This window comes from Natator depressus, chromosome 17 (genome assembly GCF_965152275.1).
Source record: "Natator depressus isolate rNatDep1 chromosome 17, rNatDep2.hap1, whole genome shotgun sequence".
NCBI lineage: Eukaryota > Metazoa > Chordata > Testudines > Cheloniidae > Natator > Natator depressus.
Genome location: NC_134250.1, coordinates 8,069,207 through 8,082,997, shown reverse-complemented (window position 1 = coordinate 8,082,997; position 13,791 = coordinate 8,069,207). Strand labels below are relative to the sequence as shown.

Sequence of the window (13,791 nt, the reverse complement as noted above, 5' to 3'; positions counted from 1 at the left end):
GTGATGTGAAATTAAATTATATTGCCATAAACTACATTTTTTGACATTGCTCTGTGTCTTATTCTGCAAGCCCCACGGGCCACCGTTAGACTGCACATGCAAGTGCTGGGTTTGTGTGTAGCTTGCAGGCCACTGATAAGGAGATTTAAATGGCTGTGGAAAGATTTTTGCTCCAGGCCAAAGAACGGCATAGAAATTCATTCACATTTTCAATGTGTATGGTGTTAAATGACTCAAACTAGAGGTAAAATGCAGTCATTCTTATGTAAAGGATGTTGTTCTGCGGAGCTGCCAAGGTCTGATAAGGCGGGGGGAAAGCAAAGCTCTTACAGTACGTGTTTAAATCTTTCAAGAATTGCTAACCCAGTATCAGGTTATTATGGCAGTTTATTATACTAACTAGAATATGTTCATGTGCAAAAAGGTCTGTTCCTGTAATTATGGCATAATCCTGACATTGCTGAACATATGGCTACCTGAACTTGGTGACCTTCGCTGTGTAGAAATACAAATGTTATCTTTTGCTCCTGCTGGAATAATGGATCTGTTCTCTTGTTGTTTTTGCAATATGCAATGAAATATAATCAAAAGCAGAAGAAGTGGAAGCACTGAGTTAGCAAAATCTCAGGCAGCCTGTGATTCTTACCCATTTCTGGTCCCATCAAGAAGGCATGCCCTTAAACCGTCTTGGACAATGTGATTAATGAAACCAGTGTTTTTTACATATGTGTGTGTGTGTTCTCTTCTGGCTTAAAAACTGCAGTGGTGCATATCTAGAACAGTTCACTCCCATATTCTGTCACAAGTAAGAATCAAGAAGTTAATGCACATAAGGCATCTCTATTCTCCGTGGGTGGAGAATTTACTGTTTTGGCCCAGAGTAGTGTTGATAGAATTTCAATGAGATAGTGACTAGTGTAAGATGAACTGGGTTGGCATGGGAATATTGTCGCTGCAGATCTTTTATGAATGTAGTGTACGTTATAAAACTCTTTTAAAAGTGCAGAAGTAAAATAAGTACTTTATCATATGTTTGTTAGAGCACATTTGAGTTAATACACACAATTTAGACAGAAGTTAAGAAGTTGCTGTTTCACTTCCTAATATCCTGCTTGCTTTAAATAATGGAAGAAAATAGATTGCTTAGGAGCTTTTTTCTTTTCTTTGTTTGTTTGTTTGTTCGTTCAGTGTTCCTTCTTTGCTGATTCCACTCCCTGGCACTAAAACACCTTCCTCAACGGATAAATATGCTGTGTTTAAAGGAATTGCAGTTGAAAAGCCTTCTGAAAGTGCAGCTATGTTTGGAGGTAAACAAAAACTGTTTAATTGTTAACACGATGTGTAATTTAACATTTAGTTTTTCATATTTCAGTAGTGCCTGTGACATTGGTAAAATATTAATATGAAATGTTTAGAGTGCAAGATGATAGTATCTGTGCCAATCTAATCTGTACCACAACTGATTGTAGCCTAATTTCACAATATCTTAATGGAAGTTCTCTTTTTTTTGTTTCATGCATGGTAGATTATGGAGACAAATACAGTGCTTTCCGAGAGTTAGAACAACCACCAGAGAGTAAATACTTAGGTAAGCATTTGATTTTACAAAAGTGTGTGTGGTGGTGGGGGGGGGGGTAGGCTCTTTCAGTACGTTGCATGCTTTTTTTAGGGTCCTGCATGAACTGCAGAATTCCCACTGCTAGAATTTTAGGATAAAGCCCCTACAGCACCACAAATGAGCCAAAAGTATCTTGAGAATATCATAAAATTTATCATTGACACATAGTCCACAATGTCATGTGTTTTTTTGGAAAGATTGGTCCCTGCTTTGGAGGTGTATGTGGGTGCAATTTTGGAATCACTTTTTGGTAGGTTTTTGTCATCTCTCCTGTAGACTTGCTTTAAAAGTGAGGAATTGTACATCCTCATAAAGGTGTGCAATGCAGCATTTCAGGGCAAATGGTGATTTCTGTAGAAGTTTTCTGTTCTTATGGTACAGCTCAAGCCATGTATTGCTTTTGGTATACAGTACCACAATAATAAAGCGCTACTCATTTAGCTTAGAGCAGTGATACTCAGACTGATGCTTGCAAGCTGCAAGTAGCTCTTTAATGTGTCTCCTTCGGCTCTTTGCCACATGTGATATTAAAACACTGTGTGATTTAATTATTAACCAATCAGGATGCTTTTACTATGTTGTTAACCAATTGTAGTTGATAAAATAATACTTGGTCAGTCATTTTGCTGTGAGAATAATATATAATGTAAGTATATATACCCTGAATATTTCCCCTGCCATACTGTTTAAATATGAATATATAATTGCGAATGAAACAATGAATTCACACTACTGTGGCTTTTTTGGGTAATGTTGATCGCTAATTTGGCTCCTGAACCACTGAGGTCTGAGTATCACTGGCCTAGAGTTTGCCCTCAATCAATTTTATTTGTGGGAATATGTGAAAATAAATGTTATCGTCTGAAATACTACTACTATGTAATTGCAGTAAGTGAAAACTACCTAAGCTCTTTCTTGAACAGGCCATCTATACATAATATATATATTTACATAACATAAACAGTACTGTCACCTTTTAATCTGATGGGAAAGAAGAACCCTCTGAAACTCCATTGGCTTCATATATCATCAGTAATCGGAGCACAGGATAAATGTATCGCTAATTTAACAGCGGTGGAAATGCTGCTGTATTGCCACCCTGCCAATATGTTTCACTGTACTTGTAAGCAGAAATAATCAAGAATCTGTTCACTACATTCAGAGACAATTGTGCCAAAATCTCCTTAGTTTTACTAAGTTACACAGTAAGGGCCTGAGCATCTGAAACTCCTGTGATGATCTGTGGAGTTACTGTATGCCCAGTACCTTTCCAGTTTCAGGCATTTAAATTACTGTTATGAGTATTTCATTCGACTTGCAGCTGTCTATTGCTTGCAAGGAAAGAGAAGTTGCTTCTGGATTTGTAAACTGACCAGCTTTCACCGTTGTTAACCCTTTTACCAGCTTACATTTCTAATGGAAAAGTTTATAGTTCATCAGTAAGTTTAGTTTGCTGTGATGTTTTAATTTTGGTTAATAAATGTCAATTTCACAAATTCTTTGTATTGTTTTTAAAGCAGCATTTAAAACATATTGTTGGACCAGGTGAATTGAGGAAATTTTTTTTAGCTCGCATCATACTTCAAGTGATGATCATGTCCACCTATTATAATTGTAACTAATGTTCTCTCAAATCTTTCCATATCTTAAATTAGTTTAAAATTATCACATTTGTGAAAAGAAACGGAGTACTTGTGGCACCTTAGAGACTAACCAATTTATTTGAGCATAAGCTTTCGTGAGCTACAGCTCACTTCATCGGATGCATAAAATGAAGTGAGCTGTAGCTCACGAAAGCTTATGCTCAAATAAATTGGTTAGTCTCTAAGGTGCCACAAGTACTCCGTTTCTTTTTGCGAATACAGACTAACACGGCTGCTACTCTGAAACCTGACATTTGTGAAAGTGACTTGAATCTTAATGGTGTATTTGTAAAATATGAATCGAATGAAATCTGGGTATGTGCAGTACTGGACATTTGTTGTTTAAGTAGTTGAGGCATATTTTATAACAAGTAGCATCTCTGCAAATATATCATGCTGGTGAATGGGTTTAACATCATAAGTTTAACAAAGAAAACAAATTATACTTCGATTTCCACATATTTGTGAGGTGACAGATATGTACTGTAGAATAAATTGTCTGTCTTTATGTTTAAGCTGCATTTTCTATGCTGTAAAGTGTTTGGGTAAAAACTTCTTTTATACACAAACATTGTCTTTCTAGAAAAGAGAACTTTTGAATTCCTCTCTGTAGGGAAAATGTGCGTCTTTACGATTTAAACTGTAGTCGCTTAAACTGTATTATTTTCAAGGCCCTTCATTTCCAGTTTTTATTTTATTTCAAATTTCCTGAAATTTATCAGTGTTTATTACAAAGACTAAAAAATGGGTAAAAATCTGTGTGGTGGTGGTGGTGGTGGTGGTGGGAATTCTGGGTTAATATCAGGACTAACATTGTGGGATAAGAGGACAGGGGAAAAAAAGCAACAAATAGAGAAATGGAAAGGTATTGAAAATAAAAGCAGTTTAATACTGTGGTTCATTTCATGATTTGTACATTAACAATGCATCCACATATGCATGCGGATAGGTGTGTGTATGTTCTACTATATGGCCTTATTTTAACAATCAGCCTCACATTTACACTTAGTTTAGTTCGTTATTAAAATAAACACATCTACCTAATGTAATGGATTAGATTTTCTTAACATAATCAGTATTTTTGTGTACTGGAGTGGTTCGACATTTGGGTGAAAATTGATAAATACTGAATAGCAGCTGGGTAAACCCAGGAATTTTTCAGTAAAAATTGGTAAAAACTGAAAACGAAAGGCCTTACATATTTTATATTTAATGTGTGATCTGAAAACTAAAGATTTTTACATTTATGAATAATTCTCTCGGTGTAGAAGGATAATGTGTGAGTTATTAATCTATAGGCTCCCTGACACAACTATTCTCTTTTTGGGTCCAATTCGAGATGCTGACCACCTTCAAATTTACTAGGAGGTCAGGTCGCTCAGCACTTCGCAAGTTCAGATCCTTCAGTGATTATTTGTGTTTAATCCCCAAGCCAGTCTTGCATTAAGGAGTAAAGATATTGATTGCATTAGGAAAGAGGAGCTGCACTGTATTTCTGACCCGTCTCAAACCTGGAAGCAGTTACAAATAGCCCCAGTAACAAAACAAAAGGAACATCATCATATTTTGATTCCAAATCTGACTTTTTTTTTCTTATGCCTTTTTGCAAAGCTTATATACTTCTGCCTACTTTCTTCAGAAGAAATGCTCCCTACCTAACTCCAAAAAATGGTGTTAACAGTTCTAGTCATGGGCCATCGCACAATAAGCAGTGTGAGTGGATGTGATGGAAGGGGGATATTTTAGCAAGGGAACAGATTTGTTCTGGGCTTCTAAGGTACAGGGCCCCGTAGAAGTTTTGGAGACTTGGGGAAAAATCTGAAATTGAGCTCCCCCACTCCAAAAGTGAGGACCTGGGTGGCAGGGAGGGTAGAACTAGCCTGCCCTGCACTCACCCCACAGCGGTGGCTACTGTACTGTCGGGGCTGGGCCTGCTTCCCTGCTCCATGGTTTGTGACCTGGCGCATGGGGTCACAGCATCACTCAGGGTTGGTCTGGCCTCCTCTCCACTAATGGAGTGGCACCCAGGCCAAATTTGAGTGAGTGGAATCCCTGTACAAGTCACAACACCATTCACTCAGATTCCACAGGTTTGGGGGCCCTCTCAAACAGGGGGCCTGTGACAAATTTCCCTTCCCTCTCCCTGGTGGCCATGCTAAGGTGTTTTGATAATCAGTAAGAAAGACTATGTAAACACTGTAAGAAATGCCTTGACTGTGTCCTTTTAAAATCCAAATAAGTTCTTGATTGATGCTTTTGTTACAAGTTACATGCCAGCCAGCTCTGTATGTTTTAGTGTGATGGGGTTCAAGTTCAGTATTGACTTTGAGTTGCAGTTATCGGTCTTAACAGAAGCTGGAATGTCATGAAGGTGACTAGATTAAGTTTTGTAAAGTTCTGAATGCTTGACTCTCTTTGCACTTGATAGAAACAGAAAAGGGTAGACTTTTGAAAGGAGGGTTTAAAATGATGCAAGGTGACTAGTTAAGATGATGGCTATGCCATCTTTGTTGGACTGGCATTTTGGTGCGTTTCTTCCTGTTAGTTGTGTTTTCCATCACACGCTCTGGTAAAGTCTTGTTATGCCTTGGGCCTTCTTTTGACGTAATAATAAATAAAAGCTTTTTTTTTTTTTTTTTTTTTAAAGTCACTGTCTGCTATCTGAAGCCAGGTGCTTCTGGCGATCAGTCTGTTCCCTCTATACTCCCCTTTCAGCCTGTCAGTGCTGCTTTCATTCTGGCTTCCTGCAGCCATCCTGTGAGGAAACCATGTGCCACTGCTCTGACTTCAAAATTGACAGTGTGGACTTGGGGGAGGGAGGTGGAGAGAAGGTCAGAGAAGATTTTGGCAATAGTTGTGCCATATTTCTGGCATTGATAACAGGGCAAACACAAATGCTGGCACAAGTGAAATTCCAAATTTAATTCTTGGCAGTGACAAGTATGAGGTACGTGGGAAGGGGAAAGGATCTGTCCAGTATTCAAACAACATACAGTACTGAACACCACCTAAGTTTCTCGCTCATAAGAATGTGTTGATATTGAACTCTTTCTAAGCTGAGTTTGATATGGTTTGAGGCTACTTTAAGGATTTATAAATTTTTGGAATAATAATTGGAGGCCTCACCAAAATTGCATAGAAGCCTAGTTTTGTTTTTTTAACATACACCCGTAGCTGGCAAATTGAATAGGTTTGCATAAAAATATTTTGACATTGCATGAAATAATTTTTGATGCATGGTATGAATATGACATACTTGTTCTCATTTCAAGATTCTACTTATTGTTCTGATTTTTTTTTCCCTCTCCCCTTCAGGAGATAGCTTTGCAGAATTCAGATCTGCAGGAACCGATGACGGTTTCACAGATTTTAAAACCGCTGACAGCATCTCACCACTAGACCCACCTACAAAAGAGAAAACTTTCCCTGCATCCTTCCCCTCTCTAACTGCACAGTTAAAGCAACAGACACAAGCAAAAACCTCTCTGAATCTGGCAGACATAGATCTCTTTTCCTCCACTGGAGAGAACAAACAACTTTCATTTCCAGCTGCATTTAGTTCATCAAAATCAGCCTCTTTCCCTGCACCACCACCTCCAACATCTGCTGCTGTTCCTGCACCAGCACCCGGTAAAAGCTTGAGCTTGGCTGACGACTTTGGAGAATTCAACCTTTTCGGGGGATTGTCTAATTGTATATCAGTCTGGGGACAAGATGACTTTGCAGATTTTATGGCTTTCAATAATAGCAGTGTCTTTTCTGAACAAAAAATGGATGACAAATACAAAGCTGTTAAGCAAGAGGCCAATCCTGTTCCTCCAGCTGTCTCCTCTCTCAGTGCAATGAAAAGTGGGCAGAATTCTGCCACTGTTGCTCCCACCAAATATGATATCTTTAAACAGCTTTCTCTGGAGGGCTCTGGAACAGGTGTTGAGGAACTGAAAGACAGCACCCCTTCAGTGAAAAGTGACGACGACTTTTCCGACTTCCATTCTAACAAGTTTTCTTCCATGTGTAGCAACATGGATAAATCCCTGGTAGACAAAGTGGCAGCTTTCAAGCAGGCCAAAGAAGACTCTGCTTCTGTCAAGTCTCTGGATCTCCCCTCCATTGGGGGCAGCAGCGTCGGCAAGGAGGATTCTGAAGATGCGCTCTCTGTTCAGTTTGACATGAAACTGGCCGATGTGGGAGGAGATCTTAAGCATGTCATGTCTGATAGCTCTTTGGATTTGCCAACAGTTAGTGGCCAGCATCCGCCAGCAGCAGGTGAGGAATTGGTTAGATTGCTCTGGTAATGTAGGTGATGGAGATTTCGATAATGTTACTCTGTGTGCTAAATTACAGTATTATGCACTAGTCTTTCAGTTGCGAAAGGCTTCTAAACCTGTCTACCTGCTAGCTACCAGTCCCTTAGCAGGGCAGTGCTGTCGTTCATTGTTTTAGATAGCTATAAATAGATTGGGCAGTTTAAAATCAATACTGATTTATTTTTGAGGTTTGATCACGTTGTAGGACTGTTGCCCATTAGCAGGGATTCAAATGGAAGCTCTTCTAATGCAAACAATGTCGTTCCATTTGTATGAGCTAGATCAGTGGTATTGAAAGCCTCACTTTAGTCTTTTGGTTTTCAGCTAAGCACCTGGCTGGAGGACTTGACCCACTCTGTGCTTCTGAAAATATAGGCGGAACACTAATTTGTGCCGTTATTGAAAACCTTTCTACCCAATGACACTAGTATATATTCCCTTCAAAGCAGGGGTGCATTTACTTAGCCAGAGCTCTGCAGTACTGGAAATGAAGGCATTAAATACAGTTTTACTGTAACTGGAATACAATTAGTTTTTAGAGTTAATACCATTCCTGGAAGTAATCATGCAAAGAGCCTGTACCTGCTCGCATGGTAATCACTTTTGGAGCTAAATTTAAAACCAAGCGAGTCTTACTTTTTCCTTGTTAGGTTACCCCCTTTTTAATTTCTCTTAATGAAAGCACTCCTAAGAGAATATGAACTAAGTATTTCCAATCTTATTGCATATCATAAAACAGATTTCCCAAGTGTCCTGTTTTTTCTTTTTATATGTACATAGAGAATAAGATGTAGTTAAATGTTTTGTGGCCTTTAATAATATGGGAAATATTACTGTATTCTAGTGACAAGTATTATGCAGTCAAAGGCTTTTTTGAATTGCGGGGCACACAAACTGTAAATGTAAAAGCTATTGCTGCAAGAATTGGTTATTTCCATATGAAATATTTCTTCCATTTTTGCAGATCTGGTCGAAAAAATATACAGTACTGTAATTTTGCATTATATGATATTTTTAAGTAAGGGAGAGAAAATGAAGTTGGCAACTTAGGCATGGAAGATACTCTCTAACAGGGTATAAAATTTCAGGAATAATTTTATTAGCAAAGATGTTTAATTTTCATATTATGACTTGGTAAAATTCCAAGTTCAGTGGGCTGTCAAAAAGGTAGCACCTACAGTGTGTCTTGAGTGTTGACTTTGGTTTTGAAAGCACTTTTTCCTAATATTTTTCTAGCCTCTTTTGGTGGTAGCTTGATTTTATGTAGCTCTTCTCCTACATCTGAGCTTCATTGGCCACAGCAACCAGTAATTGATAACTGCAATTTGTGGCAGGAAAGGGTATGTGGGGGTTTTTTGTTTTGTTTTAAAGGATTAGCTCATCATGTGCTTGATGCTAAAAATTTGAATTTTGAAGTACTAATTAGAAGCTATTTTTCTGAAACTTAAAACAAAGTGTGTATTCTTTCATGGTGCCAAATTAGATATTTTCACAAGGGGAGTTTTACGCTCCTCCTTCCTGTTTCGGTCTCGTAATCAAGCTTGCTCTGAACTATATTTGTTAAAATAACCCTTTGTGCTCACGTGTTTCTTTATGTATGTTCGATACATTTCAAGCTATGAGCCAGTGATGTTCAAATCTTCTTTTTTCAGTTTACATAATTTAAAAGGCAGATTTTTTTTCACTTCCTTTGATCTGTATATTTAATGTCAGAAAGGGACAGTATCCCTTTGTAGTCCTTGTTACAGAGAGATGGCTGACTAGCCATTGGGAACCATTTTTGTTGTCTGCCCGGACTGTGTAAATGTCTTAAATGAAGAATAGCTTTAGGTGGGGCTCTGTAAAGCATTTTATTTGACTCTTCTAATTCTAGCACAGCAATACAAGGGTCCTTGTCCACGTGATACAGATTGATTGTAGGCACAGGGAAGGGTATTTCTTTGGGGGAAGGGTAGAAGGTCCACTCACTTCTATTTGAATTGCTTTAGGGTTGGGGTTTTTTTTTTGGGTGGGGGGGGCGAAATAACTTTCCGAACTGTCTCTAAAGGGGATACTGTCTCTTTAAACTTTGCTATAATTCTTGGTGTGGAAGGTAAACTATACTAATGTTGCATTTCTCTTGCATATACTTGGTATAACCCTTTGAGCACTTGCTGCATGTTGTTAATTTCAACCAGGCACCTTCTTTTATACCAAATTTAACCTTTTCTCCAACACTAAAGCATTTTAGTTAGTGTTTAGTCATGTTATATGCATGCATCTGATTTGTTTCAAGTTTAGTGTTGCAGCAAGAGCCTTCCCTTGCTCATAATATCCTCAAAGGGTTATCCAATTTGCTGCATTTGCAAACCTGTAAAGTATCTTTTCTTCAGCATTATTGGAAATCTGTGTATTTTAATTCACATCAAGTTTTTTGCTGCTTTTCTAATGTCTTATTTCAACTAAACATTTCCTGTGTGAATGTGCCTTCTCGAATCTGCTTTGATATCTCTTCTGCAAATACTGACCTGCATGCTTTATTCTAATGACTCCTTTAAGAGCTCTTATGTATCACTATCTTTTGTGATCTGTAAGTCCTGCTGTGTTAATAAATATTATCTTGGCATATTTTGAAACTGTGGGGATGTGTGTAATTTGTTTGTAGTCCCGAAATGTTTGTTTTTCCTGAAAAATACAAAGTTTAAAGCTATAGTATCCCCTTAGACGGGAAGTTGCCTCTCTGCTTGTAGATCAGTGTACAATGCACTGCAGTTCCTGATACAAATTGAATTAAGTACTTTGAGCTTACTTCCTGTGCCCTTCTGAAACTTTAAATACCAGGCTAAGCTTCAAATGATTTAACTGGGGTGTGAGAAGGAAGTTTAATCAGCTAGTTGTCTGGGGTGGAAGGGCAGGTTTGTGAATTCTAATGTTGGGGAATGTTGGTGGCTTGACAACACTGACGACTGATATAGTTTTTTCCCATGCTATAGTTATTCTGTAGATTAACAGGGGACCTGTGTCTCAATATCGACTCATATCTTAGTTTCTCTGCTGTTACCAACAAGGGTGCCAATTGGGTGGTGAAGGGTTTTATGATGTGAACTTAAGTCCCTTGGAAACTGAAAAGACAAATAAGCACAATTCAGGTATCATAGGCCACCAAACAGTCTTCCGATGCCAACTACTTTTGGTCACTGCTAACCTGGAATGAATTTGCACTGGTGACCTAGAAGTGAAAGGTGCTAGTCTCGTTTCTGATTTGTAACTTTTAGTATAATTTTTATATCCCAGATTACTCAAAGTTAAAAATAGATTTGTGGTAATTACCATTTCAGAGCCCATTGTTCCTTTGGGATCTCCTAAATATTGGGATCACTAACACTTCTATTACTGATAATCTCAAGTATGAGGTATAAAAGTGATGATACTAAGCTTGCTGCATAAATAGTAGCTTCTCTTTACAACTTTGCTTGTAAAATCAATTTTTTTAAATGAGGAAGCAGTAATAAAGATTGAGGGCTAAGTGGGTGCCAAATTTTTATTTTAATTTGGACTTTTTGGCCACAAGACCTAAAGCTGGCAAAAAGTCAGTAGAAACATTTTGTTCCTCTTCATACAAATCTTGAGAAATTTTAAAGGGAAAATTGTTCCCATTTTAGAAAGCTTGTTCATTAGGTCTTGCCCTCAAACTTTTTTTTGGACCAGTGTCTAGAAGTGTCAACACTGAGAGACATTAGATGGTAGAGTTCCTTTAAAATTGTATCTTTGTTGATCAGATAACCATACGTGAGTTAGGAGGAATGGGGAGTGAATGACTATTAAAATGCTTGCTAGATTTAGTTTTATGTTGAAATTTTATCTCTGGTCATGATCCATATGTCAGTAGTTTTTCGTCCCTGGTTGATGTGTAGAAGTTTAATTGCAAGATCTCACTCAGTGTAATGCTTCTATGAATACAAGTGCTTAAAAGCTTTTACGTCTGCCTCATTAAGGAATCTAACAGTTAAAAGTATAAATTTGTGTGGTTTAGTTTTCCAAGTCGAGCAATAGCGCTTAGAAGTACATAGCAATCCTCCAAAATATCTGGAGCTCTAGGATTCTACAGGCTTAAACCAATCTGTTTCTGCTAATACAAGCTCTAAAGGGCTTTTATTCTGCTCAAACCATTGTTTAACTAAAAAAATATTTAGTAAGATTCCCTAATTCCACCGCATGGGAACACTTTTTCTTTCTTTCATTTAAATATATCAGCAGTGAATTTGGTGCCTTCGGTAGTGGCCAGATTAATGGCTCTGAGACCTGCATGAACTAGAGTAAATTGAATAGCTCCATTGTAATCACTGGGATTATATTATTTTTCACCAGTTGAGAATCTGTCCCTTAATTCCTCCAGATGCATCCGATGAAGTGAGCTGTAGCTCACGAAAGCTTATGCTCAAATAAATTTGTTAGTCTCTAAGGTGCCACAAGTACTCCTTTTCTTTTTAATTCCTCCAGTCACCAATAGGCACAGTAGCACGAGCCTCTGTACTGTGCCCTGGCCTGGAGGGATCACCTGAAGGGTAAAAGTGAAGCTGTGTCTATGGCACATTCAGCCCATTTGAGCTCTTTGCAGAGACTGCCAACAAAATTGCCAATTAATGTCAGTTGTGGTGTTTTTGTGACATGGGCCTCTCTCTGCTAGGAAGAGAACTGACAACTAGGTCACTTTTATAGAGATCACCTAACAGCACTCAAGTGACATAACAATTTTCAATCGCCAGGCTTGAATTCAAACCTGCAGTCTAGAGGTGAGAGGCTCCACCTGTACATATCCAAATGAATTTAAAAATATATATCCTCTCATCACCTCCTGAGTCAACATTAATATTTTCCTTTAAATATTAGTATCATTGTCGCTGTTACTATTGAATGGTTTTCTCATAAACCATTAAACCATTGACACAGAAAACTCAAGACTGTAAATTTTCTTCCAGACAGTGTACAGACGTAATTTGATCCATGATGGTTGAAGTAGATTATTGTAGTCAGCTCAGATGAGGGATGTCAAGTTTACATGTGTAATAGGTAACACCAGGAAACAGTTGGATAACTATATTTCATCCTCTGACAATATTTCTATATGCTCCCTGACAGGTGGTATTCTAATTCTCATCAACAGCAGTGATGCTGGTGAGTCTTGCTGTGGCTATTTCCAAGCAGTTGCCAGGCAGGTCGTACTGTTAGAGAACATGATTTTGATAGTTTTAAAATGGAAAATGCTGTAAAGAGGGGGGGAAATAAATTAAGGATAAATATTGCAAACATTTTGCTATTGTACTTAAGGTATGGGTTAACTGTGCTATTAAGATTCTAAGGCTCCCGCAAAAGTCATTGTTTTCAGTGATGAAAATACAAAGAAGCTTTTCCCTATTCTTGGTTCATTACACATTCTTTTTAATGTGCCAACACAATGTGCAATTCTGATTACATCACTGGCTTCATGGTGCATGAAGTTTGAATAAATTTGACTCTGATCAAATAAGTATTCTTATGATTGTGTTAGGTTGCTTGTGGAGATTGATAGAGAGAGGTAGGTGGAAATAATATCAGTCTTTGCTTGTTGTTCATGTCATTTGTATGGATCACTAAGACCTGTATTTTCTGCTCCTGTCTAGATTCATTGCATGTCCAAATTACATTGAAAGAAACAGTGATGTTAAAAGGCTGGAAGACTAATACATTAAAGCAGTATGTTTCTGCTCCTGGAAACATACAATCCAAAATGGCTTGGTGGTAAATTATCTAGATAGGTTACAAAATTCATAGATAACGTAGCTAACACAACTGGCAGCACTTGTCCAAGGGAGAACATGAAGGCAGTTACCTTTTTACTGCCAGCACTAGTGATGCATCCATATTGCACATCAGAATTTTTGGAAAATGGACTGTGTAGCTGTTTTCACGATTTTTTCAGAAAAACACAGGATTCTAGTGGAATAAAACTGTCTAAAATGATCTAGAGCACCTGTATGCTTAAATAGGTATTTAAATATATATACATATGTTTAAAACAGCTAGATATATGATCTGTGCTCAAGTCTGATCATATCTAATATAACCTAAATGGAAGCCATATGTTCCTGTTTTATTTTAATCTTACAAACTTTCTCCTTTATTCCCTTTTCACACTTGTTTCTTTCAGTAATTTGGGGATCCATACATACTGTACTGTACTTGAATTTTAGTCTGACTGCAAGAT

The 13,791-nt window shown here is 37.8% G+C and overlaps 1 protein-coding gene across 5 annotated transcripts in view; it reads left to right on the top strand.

Moving 5' to 3' along the window:
- SYNRG (synergin gamma) overlaps window positions 1-13,791 on the top strand; it is a 66,744-nt gene that overhangs the window by 35,406 nt on the left and 17,547 nt on the right. For all 5 annotated transcript variants that reach the window (XM_074975043.1, XM_074975042.1, XM_074975044.1 and 2 more), the window contains 3 exons: window positions 1,189-1,307; window positions 1,526-1,588; window positions 6,577-7,527. In XM_074975043.1, the coding sequence (XP_074831144.1) occupies window positions 1,189-1,307; window positions 1,526-1,588; window positions 6,577-7,527 (1,133 nt within the window). The remainder of the gene's footprint in view (window positions 1-1,188; window positions 1,308-1,525; window positions 1,589-6,576; window positions 7,528-13,791) is intronic.